General features: G+C 44.3%; 1 protein-coding gene across 1 annotated transcript in view; it reads right to left on the bottom strand.

The window, feature by feature from the left end:
* The window catches only part of LOC145359203 (solute carrier family 15 member 1-like), a 125,709-nt gene that overhangs the window by 55,112 nt on the left and 45,421 nt on the right, over positions 1-25,176 (bottom strand). The window contains exons 3-4 of the mRNA XM_080213673.1: positions 6,183-6,235; positions 813-894 (exon numbers count right to left, since the gene is read on the bottom strand). Of these exons, the coding sequence (XP_080069799.1) occupies positions 813-894; positions 6,183-6,235 (135 nt within the window). The remainder of the gene's footprint in view (positions 1-812; positions 895-6,182; positions 6,236-25,176) is intronic.

Here is a 25,176-nt window from a genome sequence, read left to right as displayed (position 1 = left end):
AGAAAGGGTTTGAACATGCCCCATCTTCCCTTCTTCAATCTCCCACCCCATCTTCCCCTCCTTCACATTCACACTTCCCCTCCTTCACCCCCAATCCCATCTCCCCCTCCTTCACAGTGACATTTCCCCTCCTTCGCCCCCAATCCCATCTCCCCCTCCTTTGACCCCCATTCCCGCCACTCACTCCATGTCCCCTCATTCACAGCCCACCTCCTCACTTCTCACCCCTTTCCTCCCCCAACTCCCCTTTTAATTTCTCCCTACGCTTTGTGTACATTTCCAGGCTTTCTACAGCATTAAGCACAAAGTGTCTGGAATGAGCATCCCTTTTCTTGCCTTATCTTACCTTCTAAACACTTTGTAATCCAGGGGCTCTAGACTTGACCATCCCACCTGTTTACTTTGTAGGAACGTGTTTATTTATGTATTTATTATCCTGAACCCCTTGAATCTCTTTACTGAATGCCTGTAGCTGCTCGGACACACATTTACCTTCAAGTAACCATTTCCAGTCTAATTCTGTTAAATCACTTCTCAGTTTAATAACACTGTTCTTCCCAAATTTAGAAACTTTACTCCTATTTCATTCCCCCTTTCCCATAACTATGATAAATCTAATTGAATAATAATCATTACCACAAAATTTCTCTCCCACTGATATAGCTTCCACGTCTACAATTTCGATTTCAACCTCCAGCCACATACAGGCTGAAAAACAATCTCCTGAATGCAACTTGAGAATTCTGTGCTCTCTGTACCTTCCACACGGACTGTATCAAAGATAATATTAGGAACAGAACATTCTTCATTACCTCGTACCCCAAAGTAAGTAAATTTTTCAAAGAATTCAGTGATCACTGTGAAGACAGCAGCATTAGATAATTCGAAGAATTTCTGAAAAAAAAATCAACAATTAAATTAGAGTCTAAGACTATTCCTAAACTGAGGGCCTTTAGATTCCATCTTTATTTCACAAGTTTCTGCCTGGCTATCTGGGATCAAATGATAGGGGGCTGGTGGAGGCAGGATCAGGATATTGAATTTGATGACCAGCCATAATCATAATGAATGGCGGAGCAGGCTCAAAGAGATGAATAGCTACTCCTGCTTCTAGTTTCTGTGGTTGAGTGGAGAAAGGGTTTGAACATGCCCCATCTTCCCTTCTTCAATCTCCCACCCCATCTTCCCCTCCTTCACATTCACACTTCCCCTCCTTCACCCCCAATCCCATCTCCCCATCTTCTAGTTCCCCATCTTCATCCCATCTTCTAGTTTCTCTCCTACTGTCCTGAAGACACTGAATCCTGACTGAAGTAGAGATTCATTGTTAGCAGGTGTTCTCTGCCAGAACCATCCCACATCAGACCTGTGATGGACAAACCTATTTCAAAAGCGTCCAAATTACAGAAGAGGAGGTGCTGGAGGTCTTACAATGCATAACGGTAGATAAATCCCCAGGACATTGTGAGAAGGTAGGGAAGAAATTGCAGGGCCCCTAGCAAAGATATTTGTATCATGAACAGCCACGAGTGAAGTGCTGGAAGACTGGAGGGAGGCAAATGTTGTGCCATTATTTAAGAAAGAGAAAAGCCAGAGAACTACAGAGCGGTGAGCCTAATGTCATTGGTGGGAAAGTTGTTGAGGGACAGGATCTACATGCATTCGGAAAGGCAAGGACTGATTAGGGATAGTCAGCAAGGCTTTATGCATGGGAAATTGTGTGTTACAAATTTGATGGAGTATTTTAAGGGGGTGACCAAGAAAATAGATAAGACCAGTGTAGTAGATGTTGTCTACATGGACTTTAGCAAGGCCTTTGACAAGGTATTGCATGGTGGACTGGTTTGTAAAGTTGGATCACATTAAATCAGGGAGAACTAGCCAATTGGATACAAAATTGGCCTGCTAGTAGGAGACAGAGATTGGCAGTAGAGGGCTACTTTTCAGACCAGAAGCCTGTGACCAGTGATGTGTTGCAAGGATTGGTGCTGGGTCCACTGTTGTTTGTCACTTATATAAATGATTTGGATGAGAATATAAAAGGCATGGTAAGTAAGTGTACAAATTACCAAAATTTGTGTGTATTGTACAGTGAAGAAGGTTATCTAAGGCTACAATGGGATCTTGATCAATTGTGTCAGTGGGCCGAGGAACGGCAGATGGAGTTTAATTCAAATGAAAGCGGGGTATTGCATTCTGGTAAGACAACTCAGGGCTGGACTTGCACAGTTAATGGGACAGCCACGGGGAGTGCTGTCGAACAGAGGGATCTAGGGATACAGTTCTTTGAAAGTGGCGACACAGGTAGACAGAATGCTGAAGAAGGCATTTGGCACACTTGCCTTCGTTGGTCAGAGCATTGAGTACAGTAGTTGGGATGTTATATTACAATTGTACAAGACATTGGTAAGGCCACATTTGGAGTACTGCATACAATTCTGGTCACCAAGCTACAGGAGAGATGTCATTAAATTGGAAAGAATGCAAAGAAAAATTACAAGGATGTTAGCAGGACTGGAACATAGAACATTACAGCGCAGAACAGGCCCTTCGGCCCACGATGTTGCACCGACCAGTTACAAAACAATGACCCACTAACCTAAACCAATCCCTTTTCGTCCATAAACCTATCCACGGATCTCTTAAACGCCCCCAAACTAGGCGCATTTACAACTGCAGCAGGCAGGGCATTCCAATCCCTCACCACCCTCTGGGTGAAGAACCTACCCCTGACATCCGTCCTATAACTACCCCCCCTTAATTTAAAGCCATGCCCCCTCGTGCTAGATTTCTCCATCAGAGGAAAAAGGCTATTACTATCCACCCTATCTAAACCTCTAATCATCTTATATGTTTCAATAAGATCCCCTCTTAGCCGCCTTCTTTCCAGCGAAAACAACCCCAAATCCCTCAGCCTCTCCTCATAGGACCTCCCCTCCATACCAGGCAACATCCTGGTAAACCTCCTCTGCACCTTCTCCAAAGCCTCCACATCCTTCCTGTAATGTGGGGACCAGAACTGCACACAGTACTCCAAGTGCGGCCGCACCAGAGTCGTGTACAGTTGCAACATAACGCTGCGACTCCTAAATTCAATCCCCCTACCAATAAACGCCAAGACACCGTATGCCTTCTTAACAACCTTATCTACTTGATTCCCAACTTTCAGGGATCTATGTACACATACACCTAGATCCCTCTGCTCATCCACACTATTCAAAGTCCTCCCGTTAGCCCTATACTCGACACATCTGTTATTCCTACCAAAGTGAATTACCTCACACTTCTCCGTTTGGAAGGTTTGAATTACAAGGAGAAGCTGAATAGGCTGGGACTTTTTTCCCTGGAACATAGGGAGATGAGGGGTGACCTTACAGAGGTTTATAAAATCATGAGGGGCGTAGCGAAGGTGAATGGCCAAGGTCTTTTCCCCAGGGTAGGAGAGGCCAAAACTAGAGGGCACAGGTTTAAGGTGAGAGGGGAAAGTTTTAAAAGGGACTTGGGGGGCAATTTTTTCACATAGAGAGTGGTAAGAATATGGAATGAGCTGCCAGAGGAGGGGTAGAGGCAGGTACAATTACAACATTAAAAGACATTTAAAAGTTTGAACAGGTATATGGACAGGAAAGATTTAGACAAATATGGACCAAACACAGGCAAATGGGACTATTCAGTTTAGGAAACATGGTCAGTGTGGAGGAGTTGGGCTGAAGGGCCTGTTTCCATGCTGTATATCTCTAAAATCTACTATGAACCACAAGATGAAAATTTGGCATTTTTTACATCAAATACTTGGCAAATTGCCAAGTGACTCAGGCAGCATGTGGAATTTACACCTAGAATAAATATTGAATTTGAGTATCAGCAGGAAGAATTGAAATTAATATGGACCCAACTATAAATTTCTAAAGCATCATTTTGACAGTGAAGCCATTTTTAAAACAAACTTTAATCTGAGATTTGTAGAATTAAGACCATTTTTTCAGCTTTTGATTCTAAAAGTAAAGTTAAAGTTTATTTAATAGTAACAAGTAGGTTTACACTAATACTGCAATGAAGTTAATGAAATTCCACTGGTCGCCACATTCCGGCGCCTGTTCTGCACATCTTTCAGACTGTGAGAGGAAACCGGAGCACCCAGAGGAAACCCATGCAGACATGGGGAGAATGTGCAAACTCCATACAGACAGTGAATCATAGAATCCCTACAGTGCAGAAGGAGGCTATTCAGCCCATCGAGTCTGCACCGACAACAGTCTCATCCCAGGCATTATCCCCATAACCTCAACATTTATCCCTCTTATCTCTCTAACCTACACATCCTGGGACATTAAGGGACAATTTAGCATGGCCAATCAACCTAACCCACACATCTTTGGACTTTGGGAAGAACCAGAGCATCTGGAGGAAACCCATGCAGGCATGGGGAGAATGTGCGAACTCCACACAGACAGTGACCCAAGTCGGGTCCCTGGCACTGTGAGGCAGCAGTGCTAACCACTGTGCCACCTAGTAACTTTAATAAAAAGCTTCTAACGTGCTACAATTCACCAGGGAGTCCAAGTTGTTGTGGCAACCTGCAATTTTACATGCATGTTATAGTATGGAGCTAAGGACGTTGATGGTAGAGGTTCCATTTTCATTCCACCACATGGCTGACCAGGATTCTCTCCCACACTAACTGCCTCTTACTGGAATGTGCTGGATTTACAGGTTGATAATCAATCTATTTAGCTGAGTTATGAGTGCACCAACTTGGTCATCAAGTCCCCCTCCCTCCACCAACCCCCACCGAACCTGGAGGTTCTGGATCAGAAGCAGGGACACTACCCTCTACACCATGAGACCTAAAAGGTTTCTAACAGCACATTCAAACAATTTATCATCTCAACTATTGTAAAAACCAAAGTGATCGTATCCATAAAACCTGCTCCTCAAATCCAAAGTATTCTCTGTAACCATGGTATAGCTACACCATTCAGACAGGTTTATCTACAGCACAATCATTGTTATTCAAATAATTCTCCAAATCATTATCTACAGCACAATGATCTGTCTTTTCTCCCCACAGTAAAAACATGTCTCTTACTTTTCCTAACTATTTTTAGGCATTTTCATGCTCCTATGGTCTGCCAGGAAGGTGAGGAGGAGCTGTCCTTTCTGGAGGCACAGACAGCAGATCCCTGACCCAGACAAGTGTTCAGTTGTGATGGGATAGCCCAACCTGATTCCAACCTCATTAAATCCCAGACAAGAGTATCAGTCAGAGTTCTAGTAGACAAAATGATGGTTTAAAAGGTTATAATTCATAGTTGGGTCCATATTAATTTCAATTCTTCCTGCTGATACTCAAATTCAAGATTTATTCTAGGTGTAAATTCCACATGCTGCCAGAGTCACTGGGCAATTTGCCAAGTACTTGATATAAAAAATGCCAAATTTTCATCTTGTGGCTCACAGTAGATTTTGGAGATATACAGCACGGAAACAGGCCCTTCAGCCCAACTCCTCCATGCTGACCAGATTGCCTAAACTGAGCTAGTCCCATTTACCCGTGTTTGGGCCCATATTCCTCTAAACCTTTCCCATCCATGTACCTGTTCAAACTTTTCAATGTCTTTTAAATGTTGTAATTGTACACGCCTCTACCGCCTCAAATATGACCTGATTTTCAGCTGGACTGTGTGCCTGATCCAGATCATTATCCTATGTGAATGTTACATGAAGACAGGATGGCTTCCATGGTCAAATAGTCTGGCTGTATTCAAAACAAGCAAGGGCATGTCTCGGAGCATGGTCCAAATCTCTTGTAAGAATCAGGTCCCTGGAGGTTGGAGGTTTTAAAAAATAAACATGAAACAAATTGTCAATGTGGAGGTTTGCTCATTGTGAAACTATCTGATCAATGAGACTTCCCTGGTACAAGTGAATCATCCACAAAGGTATCAAATTCTTAACAAACCCTCTCCGAAAGAGAGTAATACGGACTTAAAACTTTAACTCTGTTTCTCTCTCCGCAGATGCTGCCAGACCTGCGTTTTCCAAGCATTTTCTGTTTATTCCACTCACATTCATGCACTCAACCTCATCTGCAGAGTTATGTTATGACCAGCATAGCAACACCGGCAGCAATAATGTCAAGCAACCAGCATTCGCCCCACCCCAGCCCAGCCCAGACTCACCAGTAGTCTGCCCCAGGCTCGTCCGCTCACTTTGGGTGACTCCGGCTTTGAATCTGAAACAAGGGGACATAAAGACGCTGATGAGTTTCAGGATAGCGAGATGTTACAGTGAGTATCGAACTTCCATTAATAGCCTTGTTAGTGATCGAGCCAGTCACATCACAAGAAACTATTAGCAGTGTTTAGAATACGTGACAAGAAGTAATCAGGATGATCCCAGACTTCTCATTCTTTCATTGTCTCATTGGGGAGTGAGGGGTGGGATATTTAGGGGGGGATTTCAGGAAAAACCTTTTACTCTGGAATGCACTGCCTGGAGAGAGGATGCCTCACGTCCTTTAAAAAGTACCGGGATGAGTTCTTGGTACACCATAACATTCAAGGCTATGGACCAAGTGCTGGCAAGTGGGATGAGGTGGGCAGGTCAGGGCCTTTCATGTGTCGGTGCAGACTCGATGGGCTGAAGGGCCTCTTCTGCACTGTAAGATTCTGTGATCCTAGTGTCCCTTCCAAATTTCAAATAAGGTTTTTAATTTGTGACAATTGCATCGTCTGGACTATGAAAGTAATTTATCCAAACACTTGTCCCCTGTGGTGAGAAGATGAAATTCAATGGGAGGAAATTGGGTGTAAGAAGTCTTTTACCCCAAGGCTAATCAAACTGTGGAATAAAGGAACTGGACACTACTCTCTCACATTCCTCCCAAAAAAAAGTCTATCCCCCATTCAACAGGATTATTCAACTTAACTCCATACATTCTGCTATTGTACATATCCCTTGTGTTATAGTGTATACTAAGTGATTTCCTACTGAATATGTATACTGATGTTATCGACAGAGTGGGCTTGTGTGAGTTTTTGTTGCTACAAAGGACCTGTTTATCACTCCGTCAATTGTGTGTTTTATTATCTATTTCTGCAAATAAAAGTGATTAAGCATTCAAATGAGTGTGTTACAATGGCCACAAAGGCTTCGGGGTATTGTCAATGGATTTCCCTGTGACCTTCATGGAGAACGAGCTCCCTTTATTGAGCAGGCAGAGGTTTGCCTATAGAAAGCGTTCGGCAAAACTTTTAAACCTCTTACTTCACCCAGACCGGTGTTGTAGGTCCTGAATTACCTCGCTGTGAGCTGCAGGAGCAATCCCTTTCCCGATTTACAATTAAAGGTGCAGGGGAAGAAGGAATTTATTCAGATAGAAATTGTAGGCATTAGCAAATTAACACATGGGAGATAGAAGGGAACAATTTAGGAGTTAGAAACACACAATTAATCATACCTAACATGGGGGGAGGTCATACCAGAACCTGAGGAAGGAGCAGCGCTCCAAAAGCTCCTGATTCCAAATAAACCTGTTGGATTTTAACCTGGTGTTGTGAGACTTCTTAACATAGGGATAAACAGCAGCTCATAAACTATTGTACTAAAAATAATCACAATAATTATTCTCAGTTTTAAAATGAAATTAAATCATGTTTAACTTGTTTAAATGTATTAAATGTGACTTACTGAAAATGTATTAATTGCGACTTTGAAAAGCAGAAAACATACATTTATGCTCAAGGGATATCATTCAGCTACAAAATGCTGGTATCCAGAAGACAAAGGGTGCAGGCAAATTAATTGTGATTAAAACCAAATGGCAGGAACATTCTACATTACAATGTATAAAGTCATTTTGCTGAGTCCTGGGCGAAGGTCAGATGATGGGCCCTCATTTGACATTGTGCCAAGCCTCGGCACATAGCCAGTGCTGATTTATACAACATAAGATTTTTCAGATGCCATAGCAACAAGAAAGCAGTTTATGCCAAAAGGCAGACATCCATTGATTAGAAAGAACTAATAGAAAACTTTTATTTAAGGTGTCAGACTGTGATTTGGTTTAGAATACTGTCTTGATCAGATTGACATGCTGAATAATAGATGAAATCATAATAAGCTAATTACTGGGCTGTACTATTGATGGCAACTTGTATAATTGTTTCTTTTATTTGGCACAAAAAGTGGAATCTTTGAGAAAGTTCAATCGTACAGTTGTGCCATTAGTCATATCTGAGGTCTCCTTTTGGCCGCAGTTAATGTTTTGTCTGATTGTACGTTATGTTTGAATTTTCTATGTTTTAATAAAACTAGTTTCTAAAATAAATTCATTATGCTTAATAAACTGAATCATTTATCTTTGCGAGAGTTTAAATATTGAAGTTGCTCTTTAGAGTTTTCTAAAATAATCCGGCCACTGAAACAGAATTCGCCACTATACTTGGTGACAGGAAACTGGCTTAACTACTGCAAAAATTCTCTATCTCAGGTTAAAATTCACAACTGATCCACAATCTTTGCCCTTTGCGGAAATGTTTCAACTGTCAACCACCCTTTGCACGTCAGAGTGTTTCCTAATTTTGCTTTTCTAATTTTTAAACTGTGCCCCTAGCAACATAAATAGTTTCTCTCTCTCTCTCTCTTTTTGTTATCCTTATTACCGGAAAACGTAAATTGCATAACTCCTTAATGTTCTAAATTCCAAACAAGACAACACTAGCTTGTGTACTCTCACCTCGTAATTAAATCCTCGTGGAGTCCAAAGATGTGTAGGTTAGATGGATTGGCCATGCTAAATTGTCGCTTTGTGTCTCACGATGTGTAGGTTGGGGGTGGGGGTGGGGGGGGGGGGGCGGAATTAGCGAGGAAAATATGTGGGGCTGTGGGGATAGGGTCTGGAGAGTTGGTGTAGACTCGATGGGCTGAATGGCCTCCTTCTGTACTGCAGGGATTCTATGATTCTGAGCCCAGGTATCATCCTGTTAAATCTATGCTTCATCCTGTCCCAGGCCTTTATACGGTTTATAAGGTGTGATGCCCAGAACTGCTCACAGTACCCAGGGCTTTGTTACTGTAGCATGACTTCAAACACATTGCATACTAATCCTCTAGAAATAAAGATTAGCACTCCAACAGTCTTGTTAATTATGTTCTGTGCCTGCCCATGACTATTTAATGATTGATGCAGCTGGAGATCTCTTTGAAGATTCACTAGCTTCTCACCATGTTCTATACTTTTTAGTTCCAAAGTATATTACTTCATATTTACCTACACTGAAATACATTCGTGTCAATTTCACCCGTTCACTTAATCTATCATCTTCTGGTCTCTGCATTGTTGGATAGCGGACATACAACCCAAGGTGCACTTTGGGACCCCACAGAGGTCCTGAGATTCTGTAAATGTCTCTAACTCTGAGCTAGAGTCAAGGACTTCAGGCAGTTCCATGGGACTTAACTGAATAAGTATCCAGGAAATATTAAATAGAGTATTTATTCTATTATCTAGGTTAAACTTGTGGGTAAACTTGTGGGTAACTAGATAAACTTGTGGGTAACTAGTGAACTGACCCCTGAAACCCTCACCCTGACTTACCCCCTTCATCCTCTCCAACTTCCCACTATACCACCTTATCCCACTCATGAACATCCATCCACTCACTCATTCATTAACTGTCATATTGGACATTTAAACTTGCCATACAGCAACTAGTTTAAAAAGGAGGCTTGCCTTGTCTGAGCCCTGATCTACAGCGCTGTGACTGAGCTCGCTAATTGCCGCTATACTCGGCGTTCCTGGAGGAGCCAGGCTCGGAACCCTGGCAAGAAATGCAGTAACATCTTGGTGTGGAAAGATTTAAGCTAAGTGGCAATCCAACAATGACTGTCATTTCAGGAAAGACCTGCGCCACAAGCTCTTTGGAACCTAATGCTTCTATCCATACTGCTTATAATGCTGTTTATCTTGATATCATATACTAGCTAGGAAGAAAGACTTGTATTTTTATAGCACCTTTCACAATTTTCACAACATTACAATGTCACAAAGCACTTTACAGCCAATAAAGTAATTCCAAAATATCATCATTGTAATAATGTAGGAAATAGAGCAGCCTATCAGCACACAGCAAGCTACCACCAGCACGAATGAAATGAATGATTAGTTATCAGTTTCGTTGTTGGTTGAGGGACTGATACAAATAGACTTGGCACTACAAGAAGCAAGTTTCCCTTCAACATCCTGACTCAGAAACATATCAGCCTGGATCTGCACTGTTGCCTCACAGCACTAGGGATTCAGGTTTGATTCTAGCTCCGGATGACTGTCTGTGGAGTTTGCACGTTCTCCCTGTGTCTGTGTGGGTTTCCTCCCAGTGCTGCCATTTCTTCCCACACTCCAAAGATGTGCAGATTTGGTGGATTGGCTATGCTAAATTGTTTTTAGTGTCTCAAGATGTGTCAGTTAAGGGGATTTCTGGAGTAAATACATGGGGTTACAGAAAAGGGCATGGGTGGCATCTTCTTTGGAGAGTCGGTGCAGACTGAATGGGCCAAATGGCCTCCTTCTGTTCTGTAAGGGTTCTATGATCTCCCAAACAGCAATTGTTGTACTACCTCTCCTCATGAACTTTGCCCCAGCTTGATGCTGCTCCACATTTCCCGTTGGGTTTTCCAAGCTCAGAAATTCAGAACGCAGTGTCCAGTGGAGAACTCCATCGTATCAGAGGGAAGTCGAGGAGAGGCAGGATATGTTCCCTTTATACAGCTGCTGTAGGGTAAGTTTAAATTCCAGTGTGAGTGAGTGGGTAGGTGAAGAAGGGAAATGGGAAGGTAGATGAGGGCAGTGCATTAGACGGTATCTACATGGACTTTAGCAAGGCCTTTGACAGGGTACCGCATGGTAGGTTGTTGCATAAGGTTAAATTTCCAGGGTGAGGTAGCCCAATGGATACATAATTGGTTCTGATAACAGAAGAAAGAGGATGGTTGTTGAGGGTTCCCTACAGGGCAGCATGGTGCCACTGTGGTTAGCACTGCTGCCTCACAGCACCAGGGACCTATGTTCAATTCTGGACTTGGGTCACGTACTGTCTGTGTGGAGTTCGCTCCCTGTGGCTGTGTGGGTTTCTTCTGGGTGTCCCGGTTTCCTCTCAGAGTCCAAAGATGAGCAGTTAGGTTGATTGGCCATGCTAAATTGATCCTAGTATCAGGGTGATTAGCAGGGTAAATGTGTGGGGTTGTGGGAATAGAGCTTGGAAATGTGATCAGCACAGACTCAATGGGCCAAATGGCCTCCTTCCGTACTGTAAGGATTCTACGATTGTGTTTCAAACTGGAGGCTGTGACTAGCGGTGCATCTCAGAGCTGAGCGCTGGGTCCACTGTTATTTGTCATTTATATTAATGATTTGGATGAGAATTTAGGAGACATGATAGTAAGTTTGCAGATGACAGTAAGATTGGTGGCAGAGTGGACAGTGAAGAAAGTTATCCAAGATTACAACAGGATCCTGATCAATTGGGCCAGTGGGCAGATGAATGGCAGATGGAGTTTAATTTAGATAAATGAGGGATGATGCATTTTGGTAGCTCGCACCAAGGCAGGAGTTAATGGCAGGGTGTTGGGGAGAGTTATAGAGCAAAGAGATCTAGAGCTACATGTTCATAGCTCCTTGAAACCGGAGTCACAAGATGGACAGGGTGATAAAGAAGGCATTCGGCATGCTTGGTTTCATTGGTCAGAACATTGAATACAGGAGTTGGGATGTCTTATTGAAATAGGAGGCAGAGAGTGGGGGTCAATGGGTGCTATTCGGATTGGCGGATGGTGACTAGTGGAGTGCCCCAGGGGTCGGTGCTGGGGCCTCAGCTATTTACCATTTATATAGATGATCTGGAGGAGGGAACCGAGTGTATGGTGTCGAAATTTGCTGATGACACCAAAATTGGTGGAAAGGCAAATTGTGCGGAGGGTGGTGAGAGTCTACAGAAGGATCTAGATAGGCTGGGCGAATGGGCCAGGAAATGGCAAATGGAATTTAATGTTGGCAAGTGCGAGGTGGTCCACTTTGGTAGGAATAATGGTAGGAAGGATTATTACTTACGTGGAGAAAAACTGCAGCAGGCGACGGTGCAGAGGGACCTCGGGGTCCTTGTGCATGAGTCGCAAAAACCCAGCTTGCAGGTGCAGCAGGTGGTCAGGAAGGCGAATGGGATGCTGGCCTTCATCGCGAGGGGGATTGAATATAAAAGTAGGGAGGTCTTGCTGCGGCTGTATAGGGCATTGGTGAGGCCGCAGCTGGAGTACTGTGTGCAGTTTTGGGCGCCGTACTTACGCAAGGATATTTTAGCCTTGGAGGGAGTGCAGAGGAGGTTTACTAGGCTGATGCCGGAGCTGAGGGGGTTGAGCTATGAGGAGAGGCTGAATAAATTAGGCTTGTACTCGTTAGAGTTTAGAAGAATGAGGGGAGATCTCATTGAGACGTATAAGATGATGAATGGGATGGATAGGATAGAGGTGGAGAGACTCTTCCCGCTCAGAAAGGATAGTAGGACTAGGGGGCACAGCCTCAAGATAAACGGGGGGCGGTTTAGAATGGAGTTGAGGAGGAACTTCTTCACTCAAAGGGTGGTGAATCTCTGGAATTCTCTGCCCGTTGAAGTGGTGGAGGCTGCCTCGCTAAATATTTTTAAGACGCGGGTTGATGGATTTTTGATAAGAGAGGGGATTAAGGGTTATGGGGAGAGGGCGGGAATGTGGAACTGAGCCACAACAGATCAGCCATGATCTTATTGAATGGCGGGGCAGGCTCGAAGGGCTAGTTGGCCTACTCCTGCTCCTATTTCTTATGTTCTTATGTTCTTATGTAAGTTGTACAAGACATTGGTAAGGCTGCACCTGGTTGTCCAATTACAGAAAGGATATTATTAAACTAGAAAGAGTGCAGAAAAGATTTACTAGTTTTCTAGTGGGACTTCATGGTTTGAGTTATAAGGAGAGGTTGGAGAGTGGAGGGCTTTTTCTTTGGAGCGTAGGAAGCTTAGGAGTGATATTTTAAAGGTCTATCAAATAATGAGGGGCATAGATCAGCTAGATAGTCAAAATCTTTTCCCAAAGGTAGGGGAGTCTAAAACTAGAAGGCAGAGGTTTAAGGTGAGAAGAGAGAGATATAAAAGGGTCCAGAGCGGCAACTTTTTCACACAGAGGGTAGTGAGTGTCTGGAACGAGCTGCCAGAGGTAGTAGTAGAGGCGGGTACAATTTTATCTTTTAAAAAGCATTTGGACAGTTACATGAGTAAGATTGGTATGGAGGGATATGGGCCAAATGCGGGAAATCTGGACTAGCTTAATGGTAAAAACTGGGCAGCATGCACATTCTACCCATGTCTGTATGGATTTCTTCCAGGCATTTCCCACAGTATGCAGGTTAGGTGGATTGGCCATGGTAGAATTGTCCCTTAATGTCGGTCAGGGGAGTTAGCCATGGTAAATGATTTGATTTGATTTCATTTATTATTGTCACATGCATTAGAATACAGTGAAAAGTATTGCTTCTTGTGCGCTATACAGACAAAGCAATATAGTTCATAGAGAAGGAAAGGAGGGAGTGCAGGATATAGTGTTACAGTCATAGCTAGAGTGTAGAGAAAGATCAACTTAATTGAAGATAGGTTCATCCTAAAGTCTGATGGCAGCAGGGAAGAAGGTGTTCTTGAGGCGGGTTGGTACTTTTCCTCAGATTTTTGTATCTTTTTTCCAACGGAAGAAGATGGAAGAGAGTATGTCCAGGGTGCGTGGGCTGCTATTCCAAGGCAGTGGAAAGTGTTGATAGTGTCAATGGATGGGAGGCTGGTTTGCTTGATGGACTGAGCTTTGTTCATGACCCTTTGTAGTTTCACGCCATCTTGGGCAGAGCAGGAGCCATACCAAGCTGTGATACAACCAGAAAGAATGCTTTCTATGGTGCATCTGTAGAAGCTGGTGAAAGTCATAGCGAACATGCCAAATTTCCTTAGTCTCCTAAGAAAGTAGAGGGCTTTCTTAACTATACTGTTGGCATGGAGGGACCAGGGCAGGTTGTTGGTGATCTGGACACCTAAACATTTGAAGCTCTCGACCATTTTTACTTCATTCCCATTGATGTAGACAGGGGCATGTCCTCTACTACACTTCCTGAAGTCAATGAGAGAACTCTCCACTCATGTGATGAAGGGGCAAACCCCGAAAGCTTGTGGGTTTACTATCAAATAAACTTGTTGGACTTTAACCTGGTGTTGTGAGACTTCTTACTGTGTTTACCCTGTCTGGGCCAGTCACTTTGCAGGGTTGACCTTCGAGAAGGCATGTTCTGACATCTGTAATGGTGACCTTGGATACAGGTTCATCCGAGGCTTCCAGAGTGGAGGGTATGCTCTCGCTGACCTCTTGCTCAAAACGGACATAGAATGCATTGAGCTCATCAGGGATGGGTGCGTTAGTACCAGCGATTTTACATGCCTTCACCTTGCAGCCTGTTATGTCTTGCAAGGTTGTGCAGGGTTACAGGGACAGGGTGGGGTAAAGGGGCCTGGATAAGATGCTTTGTCAGTGAGTCAGTGCAGACTCCATAGGCCGAATGGCCTCCTTCTGCACTGTAAGGATTCTACAAATGTCAGTCCTCTAATCTGCAGCGGCACGGTAGCACAGTGGTTAGCACTGCTGCTTCACAGCTCCAGGGTCCTGGGCTCGATTCCTGGCTTGGGTCACTGTCTGTGTGGAGTTTGCACGTTCTCCTCGTGTCTGCTTGGGTTTCCTCCGGGTGCTCTGGTTTCCTCCCACAGTCCAAAGATGTGCGGGTTAGGTTGATTGGCCATGCTGAGAAATTGCCCCTTAGTGTCCAGGGATGTGTAGGTTAGAGGGGTTAATGGGAATAACATATGGTGATAGGGCCTGGGGTAGGATTGTGTTTGGTGCAGACTCGATGGGCCGAAGAGTCTCTTTCGGCACTGTAAGGTTCTATGATCACACCTGCAAGAGGCCTATCAAAATCGAGTGTCAGAGGTGACCTTTGTCTGTGGAGGCCATGGCCAGGATTTTACAACCTCACTCAGGGATGCTCGTAAAATCCCGCCTAAGGCCAATGGAGAATTCTGTTCTGGGGCGGTAAAATTCTGGCCCATAGGTTCAATCACTCGCAGAATGGGTTTAGTGCCTTCAATATAGCTCTATGATATAAATCATGCACACAAAACACAATTGCAATGTCAGTCACAGCTCAATTGATATAATTCTGTCCTCTGATTCAGAAAGTTCTCTGTTCAAGTTCCACTCCAGAGACCTGAACACGTAACCCAGGCTGAGGTTCAAGTGCAGTACTGAGGGGATACTGCATTGTTGGAGGTGCTGTCTCTCAGATGAGACATTGAAACAAGACCCAGCCTTCTCTGTCAAGTTGTTTGTAAAAGTTCCCATGGTGCTATTTGAAGAAGTGCAGGGGGAATTATTGTGTGTCCTGCCAATTTTAACCTTCAACCAACATTAATAATAAACAGGTAATCTGGTAGTTTATCACATTGCAGTTTGTAAAAACTTGCTTTATAGAAATTAGCTGCTGTTTTTCCCTCTATTACAACAATGACTACACTTTTTTGGCTGTGGAGCTCTTTGGAACATCAAAGACACCAACATAAACACAAGACTTTCTTCCATCTTTTGGAAGATTAATATCAAAAATACTATAGGAAAAACTGTTCATTTGATACTGAAAGCAGCCTTCTCAATGTCAGTATTTTCAAAGATAGAATGGTTAGAAATGTGTAGTTTGGAGAGTGTAATGATTTTAATTTTTTTATGGTTTTCTGTCTGATAACGAGGAGCTGTGTATATTGAAGCTGATTTCCAAAGTTTCCCTTTGCCAAGTCAGTCTGAGCATATTTGTAATCAAACACACACACACACACACTTTGTAAATCAACTCTGCTGCTTTTCAACAAGCTCATTAAAAAAAGGTGAAAATTGGGTGTTTTTCTATTTGGAGCACAAACTCACAGAGGAGCTCAGCCTAAAGTAAAACCCAAGCCACCACCAAACATCAGCTCAGTCTCATGACCGCTCTCTCTCATTCCTTCACTTATCATGGATAAGTGTCATAACACTTATCTATGATAAACAGTTTCCAGACTAAAATCAGCACAGAACTCTGAGCCTCCAGTATCCCAGTCCACAGAACTACCCGTGCAGTATGAGTCAGAACAGGAGACTAAATCACTCAGGCAGGCTTGGACAGAGCAGGGAGTGCAGGAGGTATTGTTCCTTGTCGAATGTATGATGAGCTGTGTTGTGTTTCATGTCCTTCACAGATTCTTCTGTCCTTGAACACAACACTCCATTGCTCTCAGTTATTATTTTCCTTGCAAAAGCATGTCACAATATGAAGGCAGGAGTTACCTTGTGGCTCATACTGTTACAGTATCAGTACAGGAGCTATGTTGTGGCTCATACTGTTACAGTATCAGTACAGGAGTTACGTTGTGATTCACACTGTTACAGTATCAATACAGGAGTTACATTGTGGCTCACACTGTTTCAGTATCAATACAGGAGTTACATTGTGGCTCACACTGTTTCAGTATCAGTACAGGAGTTATGTTGTGACTCACACTGTTACATTGTCAGTACAGGAGTTACGTTGTGGCTCACACTGTTTCAGTATCAGTACAGGAGTTATGTTGTGACTCACACTGTTACATTGTCAGTACAGGAGTTACGTTGTGGCTCACACTGTTACAGTGTCAGTACAGGAGTTACGTTGTGACTCACACTGTTACAGTATCAATACAGGAGTTACATTGTGGCTCACACTGCTTCAGTATCAGTACAGGAGTTATGTTGTGATTCACACTGTTACAGTATCAATACAGGAGTTACATTGTGGCTCACACTGTTTCAGTATCAGTACAGGAGTTATGTTGTGACTCACACTGTTACAGTATCAATACAGGAGTTACATTGTGGCTCACACTGTTTCAGTATCAGTACAGGAGTTATGTTGTGATTCACACTGTTACAGTATCAGTACAGGAGTTATGTTGTGATTCACACTGTTACAGTATCAATACAGGAGTTACATTGTGGCTCACACTGTTACATTGTCAGTACAGGAGTTACGTTGTGGCTCACACTGTTACAGTGTCAGTACAGGAGTTACGTTGTGGCTCACACTGTTACAGTATCAGTACAGGAGTTACGTTGTGGCTCACACTGTTACAGTGTCAGTACAGGAGTTACGTTGTGGCTCACACTGTTACAGTATCAGTACAGGAGTTATGTTGTGACTCACACTGTTACATTGTCAGTACAGGAGTTACATTGTGGCTCACACTGTTTCAGTATCAGTACAGGAGTTATGTTGTGACTCACACTGTTACATTGTCAGTACAGGAGTTACGTTGTGGCTCACACTGTTACAGTATCAGTGCAGGAGTTATGTTGTGGCTCACACTGATACAGTATCAGTGCAGGAGTTATGTTGTGGCTCACACTGTTTCAGTATCAGTACAGGAGTTATGTTGTGACTCACACTGTTACATTGTCAGTACAGGAGTTACGTTGTGGCTCACACTGTTTCAGTATCAGTACAGGAGTTATGTTGTGACTCACACTGTTACATTGTCAGTACAGGAGTTACGTTGTGGCTCACACTGTTACAGTGTCAGTACAGGAGTTACGTTGTGACTCACACTGTTACAGTATCAATACAGGAGTTACATTGTGGCTCACACTGCTTCAGTATCAGTACAGGAGTTATGTTGTGATTCACACTGTTACAGTATCAATACAGGAGTTACATTGTGGCTCACACTGTTTCAGTATCAGTACAGGAGTTATGTTGTGACTCACACTGTTACAGTATCAATACAGGAGTTACATTGTGGCTCACACTGTTTCAGTATCAGTACAGGAGTTATGTTGTGATTCACACTGTTACAGTATCAGTACAGGAGTTATGTTGTGATTCACACTGTTACAGTATCAATACAGGAGTTACATTGTGGCTCACACTGTTACATTGTCAGTACAGGAGTTACGTTGTGGCTCACACTGTTACAGTGTCAGTACAGGAGTTACGTTGTGGCTCACACTGTTACAGTATCAGTACAGGAGTTACGTTGTGGCTCACACTGTTACAGTGTCAGTACAGGAGTTACGTTGTGGCTCACACTGTTACAGTATCAGTACAGGAGTTATGTTGTGACTCACACTGTTACATTGTCAGTACAGGAGTTACATTGTGGCTCACACTGTTTCAGTATCAGTACAGGAGTTATGTTGTGACTCACACTGTTACATTGTCAGTACAGGAGTTACGTTGTGGCTCACACTGTTACAGTATCAGTGCAGGAGTTATGTTGTGGCTCACACTGATACAGTATCAGTGCAGGAGTTATGTTGTGGCTCACACTGATACAGTATCAGTGCAGGAGTTATGTTGTGGCTCACACTGTTACAGTATCAATACAGGAGTTACATCATAGAACACACTGAATCATAGAATTACTACCGTGCAGAAAGAGGCTATTCAACATATCAAGTCTGCACCGACCACAATCCCACCCAGGCCCTATTCCCATAACCCTACGTATTTATCCTGCTAATCGCCCTGACACTAGGGTTAGTTCAGCATGGCCAATCAACCTAACCCACACATCTTTGGACTGTGGGAAAAAACAGGAGGAAACCCACGCAGTTCCCCTTTACACTGTCTTCAACCACCAAAGCCATACAGCCCCTGGTGCTTTAGCACGCACACCACATCCATGGCGGTCACCGTTTTGCGCTTGGCGTGTTCAGTGCAGGTCACCAAATCCCTGATCACATTCTCCAAAAACATCTTCAACACCCCGCGGACCTCCTCGTAGATCAAGCCAGAGATGCGCTTGATGCCTCTGCGGCGAGCCAGACGCCTGATGGCAGGTTTGGTAACGCTTTGAGTATTGTCACGGAGCACCTTGCGGTGCTGCTTGGCTCCGCCTTTACCAAGCCCTTTTCCACCTTTCCCTCTACCAAACTCCACACAGACAGTGACTCGAGGCTGGAAGTGAACCTGGGTCCCTGGCACTGTGAGGCAGCAGTGCTAACTACTGTGCCACCGTGCCCACCACTGTGTGGCTCCCACTGCTTTAGTATCAATACAGGAGTTATCCACGGACCCATAGAATCCCTATAGTGCAGAAGGAGGCCATTTGGCCCATCAAGTCTGCACCAATCCACCTTTTTTTTCAAAGGCAAAATACTGCAGGCGCTGGAATTTGAAACAATAGCAGAAAATGCTGGAAAATCTCAGCGGGTCTGACAGCCCCTCTCCACAGATGCTGTCAGACTTGCTGAGATTTTTCAATATTTTCTGTTTTGTTGCACTGTAAAAAAAAAATTACTTGGGCTCTATCCCCATACCAAGCTTTCCCACATGGTATGCCCCGCTCACTGCTGAGTGAATACCAGCAATGGCAGGATGGACTCCTTACATGGGCATTCATTGCCTACTATAAGAAAGCACTGGCTGGTAAAAATAGGGAAAATCCAAAGATACTCTATAAATATATTAATGGGAAGAAGATAACCAGGGAAAGAGTTGGGCCCATTAGGGACTAACAGGGAAATCTGTGGGTGGAGACAGAGGACATTGGTAGGGTGTTAAATGAATATTTCACATCTGTTTTCACCCATGAGAATGAGGAGGTAGTTACGGAACTTGGGGAGAGAGACTGTGAGGCTCTGGAGAAAGTTATCATAGGGAATGACAAGATATTGAAGGTATTGATGGGCTTAAAAGTGGACAAATCTCCAAGTCTGGATGAATTTTTTCCCAGACTGTTGTGGGGAGGCAAGGGAGGAAATTGCAGGGGCTCTAACTCAAATTTTTAATTCCTTCCTGGTCATCTAGGAGGTGCCAGAGGACTGGGTGGCACGGTAGCACAGTGGTTAGCACTGCTGCTTCACAGCTCCAGGGTCCTGGGTTCGATTTCTGGCTCGGGCCACTGTCTGTGTGGAGTTTGCACATTCTCCTCGTGACTGTGTTGGTTTCCTCCCACAGTCCAAAGATGTGTGGGTTAGATTGATTGGCCATGCTAAGAAATTGCCCCTTAGTAACCAGGGATGCGTAGGTTAGAGGGATTAGTGGCTGTAATGTGTAGGGCCTGGGTGGGATTGTGTTCGGTGCATTCTCGATGGGCGGATGGGCCAAAGGGCCTCTTTCTGCACTGTAGCGTTCTATGATTCTATGACTGGAAAACAACTAATGTGGTCCCACTATTTAAGAAAGGTTCTAGAGACAAGTCAGGGAACTACAGAGCAATGAATCTCACGTCGGCAGTTGAGAACCTACTGGAGAATATTCTGAAGGAGAGCATCTATCTCCATTTGGAGAGGCAAGGCTTGATCAGGGATAATCACCCTGGTTTTGTCAGAGGTCATGCCCAACAAATTTGACTGAATTTTTTGAGCATGTAACCAAGTGTGTAGATGAGGGTAGTGTGGTTGATGTAGTTTACATGGATTTCAGCAAAGCGTGTGACAAAGCCCCACATGGAAGACTTATTAAAGAGGCTAAAGCAGATGGGATGTGGGGTGATCTGATAAGGTGGATTCATAATTGGTTTATTGGTAGGAGACAGAGGGTGACCGATGGCTGCTTTAGTGACTGAAGGCCAGTGACCAGTAGATTGCCGCAGGAATCCATGCTGGGCCCCCTATCGTTCGTCATTTACATAAATGACATAGATGACTATGTGGGGGTAGGATCAGTAAGTTTGCCAATGACACAAAGATTGGCCGGGTGATTAACAGTGAGGTTGAGTGTCTTGAGTTACAGGAAGATATAGAAGAGGTGATCAAATGGGCAGATCAGCGGCAGATGGAATTTAACCCTGAAAAGTGAGGTGATACACTTTGGAAGGAGTAATTTGACAAGGAAGTATACTATGAAAGGTCTGACACTAGGAAGTTCCGGAGAACAAAGGGACCGTGGGGTGTTTGTCCACAGCTCTCTGAAGGCGGAAAAGCTAGAGCGGTGAAAAAGACATACGGCAACTCACCTTTATCAGTCGGGGTATAGATTACAAAAGCAAAGAGGTCATGATGGAGTTGTATAGAACTTTGGTGAGGCCACAGCTGGAGGACTGTGTGCAGTTCTGGTCACCACATTATAGGAAGGACATGAATGCACTGAAAGAGGTGCAGAGGAGATTGACCAAGATGTTGCCTGGGAATGGAACATTTAAGTTATAAAGAGAGATTGGATAGGCTTGGGTTACTTTCTGTGGAGCAGAGAAGTGAGGTGTTCAAGATTATGATGGGCATGGACAGGGTGGATAGGGATCAGCTATCCCTCTTAGTAGAAGGGTCAGTTACAAGGGGGCACAAGTTAAGAGTGAGGGGTGGGAGGTTTAGGCAGGAGTTGAGGAAAAATGTTTTTACCCAGAGAGTGGTGAGGGTCCTGGGGCCTGGGAGGGCGGTTGAGGTGGGATGCCTCATACTCTTTAAAAAGTACCTGGATGAGTACTTGGCACGGCATAACATTCAAGGCTATGGGCCAAGTGCTGACAAGTGGGATTAGGTGGACAGGTCAGGGCCTTTCACGTTTGGGTGCAGACTCGATGGGCCGATGGGCCTCTTCTGTACTGTAGGATTTTGTGATGCTTAAAGCTTCCACTGTCTGTGGGGTGGGAAGGCCGCCCACAAGCCTCCCTGCTTCAGATTTAATCGGCACAGAGGTGGGAAGGCAGCAAGGTCCCCACTTGACACCCTCCTGCCCAACTGTATGCCCCTGTAACCAGCAAGCTCACCTCAAGATTAAGGGAGGGCATTAAATTCCACCTGGTTTTGCAGTTCCACAAATCACCTCAAGATGGCACTGCTGTTTAACTAGTTTGGCCTCTTCAACATGAGTAACAATAACTGAGCTTGTGGATTGGGGGGGTCAGTGCTTTAAATACACTCCATTTGCCACGGCGAGCAAAGAGCATTTTTATTGTTCGGTGACATTAAAAGAGACGCGGCCAGAGGGAGTCCCTCACCCATTATCATGCCAGGGACCCAAGTTCAACTCTGGCCTTGAGTCACTGTGCAGAGTCTGCATGTCCTCCCTGTGTCTGTGTGGGTTTCCTCCAGGCGCTCCGGTTTCCTCCCACACTCCAAAGACGTACAGGTTCGGTGGATTGGCCGTGCTAAGTTGTCCCTTAGTGACCCAAGATGTGTAGGTTAGGGGGATTAGCAGTGTAGATATGTGGGGTTACTGGAAAGGGCCTGGGCGGGATCAAGAGTCAATGGGCCGAATGGCCTCCTTCTGCACTGTAGGGATTCTACAATTCTAAAGCTCTCTCTTCTTAGCTCCTGTTCCCAGCAGAATTTCCTTAGTGAGGATGTCCCAAGATTTAAGGCCTGTAGTTGATATTTCAGAAAGGGTTTGATCCAAATATACAAGGAAAGATCCCAGTGGCATTTGGCGAGTGCCCTTGGTGCGTGAAGTTTAACATTTCAATTGGTAATATCAGGGTTTGAGATCAGAGGATAACTCTGTCGCACTGTTTGAACTGTTTTCCCACCACCATGTCTCTGCTGACTGGGGATGAAACCCGCTCTCCCCTCACTACTTTCTCATCGATGTGTTATTAAAGATTGCCCTATTCAGGAGGAAGCATTTTCTGCTTACTTACTCACTGGTTAATTGGCTAGCACATTTCGCTTCTCCGCTCTCTAATTGGTTAGAATCTGCTACGATTCTCTCATCATTCACACTGCAGGAAACCACGGCCAATCACATTCCAAGGAATCTCAGAATGCGGCCAATCAGCTTCTTCAAAAGGACTGATCCCTCTCAAAAGCAATAACACAACCCACTACGGCGTTGACTGAGCTCCAGATCTGTCCATCCAACTCTAAACCCCCAGCATCTGGTCCCATTCCATACATTTCTAAACCTCAGGTGGTCAGCATACCACCATGTTGTCCTGGAAACTAGTAAAGACATGAGGAAACACATAGAACCCCTACAGTGCAGAAAGAGGCCCTTTGGCCCATCGAGTCTGCACCAAACACAATCCCACCCAGGCCCTACCCCCATATCCCTACGTATTATACCCACTAATCCCTCTAACCTACACATCCCTGGATGCTAAGGGGCAATTTCTTAGCATGGCCGATCAACTTTACCCACATATCTTTGGACTGTGGGAGGAAACCAGAGCACTCAGAGGAAACCCATGCAGACACGAGGATAATGTGCAAACTCCACACAGACAGTGACCCGAGCCGGGAATCAAACCCAGGACCCTGGAGCTGTGGAGCAGCAGTGCTAACCACTGTGCTACCGTGGCGCTGAATGGCCTTTCTCAATCCGTACACAGATTGAGAAAGGCCATTCAGCCAGTTAGCAGTGATCGCTATGGTATTTATACGTTAATTCCTGTGGGGCAAGACCAGTCCCAATACTCCAGCCAAAGTGTATTATAATCCCTGAGGGAATGTGCCAATTATATTTTGGGAGAGTTTCCTTGTTGCCTTGTAAGGAAGGAATCCTAAGCCTACTTCTTATAAGGCAGATAGTGAGTGGGGGTGGGCGCGGCCAGGTGGGGGTACCAGAAGCCCAGGTCCTCCCCCAAGGCAAACCTCAGGTGGATGGGAGCTCAGTGTATGAGTGAAGCTGAAGAGTCGGGCATTGCAGCCTTCACACAAGCATGTGTAGGCCTCGTCTGTCAGCTCCAGATCAAACAAGCAACCTGAATCTCCACACTGTGCCCTCCCCCCACAACCCCAGCCCCACCAAAAACAGCCCCCCGATTCACTTTGGACAGGGGGATATTCTCGAATATTACATGTGACAGAACAATCAGCCAATCAGTTTCCTGACCCAACCCAGCTATTAGATCAACTTTGGTAGCACTTTGCGATGACTCAGAGCACGACCTAGCAACCTAACAAAGATTCAGTTGAACAGGCTAACTGACTATAATAAACTTCGTGAGCTGGATTGCAGTGATTTTTTTTTCTGATCATGACAACATACTGGAACATTTGAATGTCAGTCTATCCTCGTGGCTTGAAGTCCAACCTAACCAGGCATTTGTCTTAATTTTATTTATGGTTAATTGGCATATCATTCAATGGTTGTAGAGCTTTGCTTCTGAAAGTCACTGCTTCCTATTCATATCTGTGCTTGCCTTTGAGAGCACTCAGGCCTCTGAGTCAGAAGGTTGTGTGTTGGGGCCCTCTCCAGATACTTGAGTATATGTTCTAGGCTGAAGCTTCGACGCAGTTTACTGGGGCACTGTTGGGCATGTTGTATTTCCACTGACACATCAGATGGATATAAAAGATCACGTGGCACAATTTGAAGAAGTCATTTCTTTTATTCATTCATCAGGTATGGGTGTCACTGGCTGGGCCATTTATCGCCCATTCCTAACTGCCCTTGAACTGAGTGACTTGTTATGGCATTTTGGAAGACATTTATGAGTCAAATCACATTGCTGTGGGTCTGGAGTCACATGTAGGTCAGACCAGTTAAGGATGACAGATTTCCTTCCCTAAAGGACATTAGTGAACCAGGTGGTTTTTGGAACAAGCAACCAAGATTTCATGGTCATCATTAGACTTCTAATTCCAGATTTTATTGGATTCAAAGCTCATCACCTGCTGAGATGGGATTTGAAGATTGGTCCACAGAGCATTACCCCTGGTCTCTGGATTACTAGTCCAACAACAACGCCACCACACCACTGCCTCTGCTAACTGTCCTTGTCAGCATTTACTTATCAAACAAAATTAGTAGCTGCAATTATTGCAGGATGAAAATTGGCTATGGCATTTCCCTACATTCCTACGCTTCAAAAGTACTTCATGGAAAAGTTCTGATGATCGGAAAGGTACTTTTAATGTGTTTGATATTTACACCTATTTTTCCTGAGCTCATTTGTTTGTCCAGATTCTTTTGAATATCAAAAATTATCATGAAATTATTCCTGCCACATAACTGATTATAGCATTTGTTGAGATGTTATCAATAGTTCCTCCACATGCGCCCAGCCCCTCACAAGACTGATGATATAGAACATAGAACATAGAACATTACAGCGCAGAACAGGCCCTTCGGCCCACGATGTTGCACCGACCAGTTAAAAAGCAATGACCCTCTAA

The sequence above is a fragment of the Carcharhinus amblyrhynchos genome, chromosome 27 (assembly GCF_965287045.1).
Source record: "Carcharhinus amblyrhynchos chromosome 27, sCarAmb.v2.hapA, whole genome shotgun sequence".
In the NCBI taxonomy this organism is placed as follows: domain Eukaryota; kingdom Metazoa; phylum Chordata; class Chondrichthyes; order Carcharhiniformes; family Carcharhinidae; genus Carcharhinus; species Carcharhinus amblyrhynchos.
Note: the sequence above shows the minus strand (reverse complement) of the source record. Positions and strands in the feature narration are given on the sequence as shown.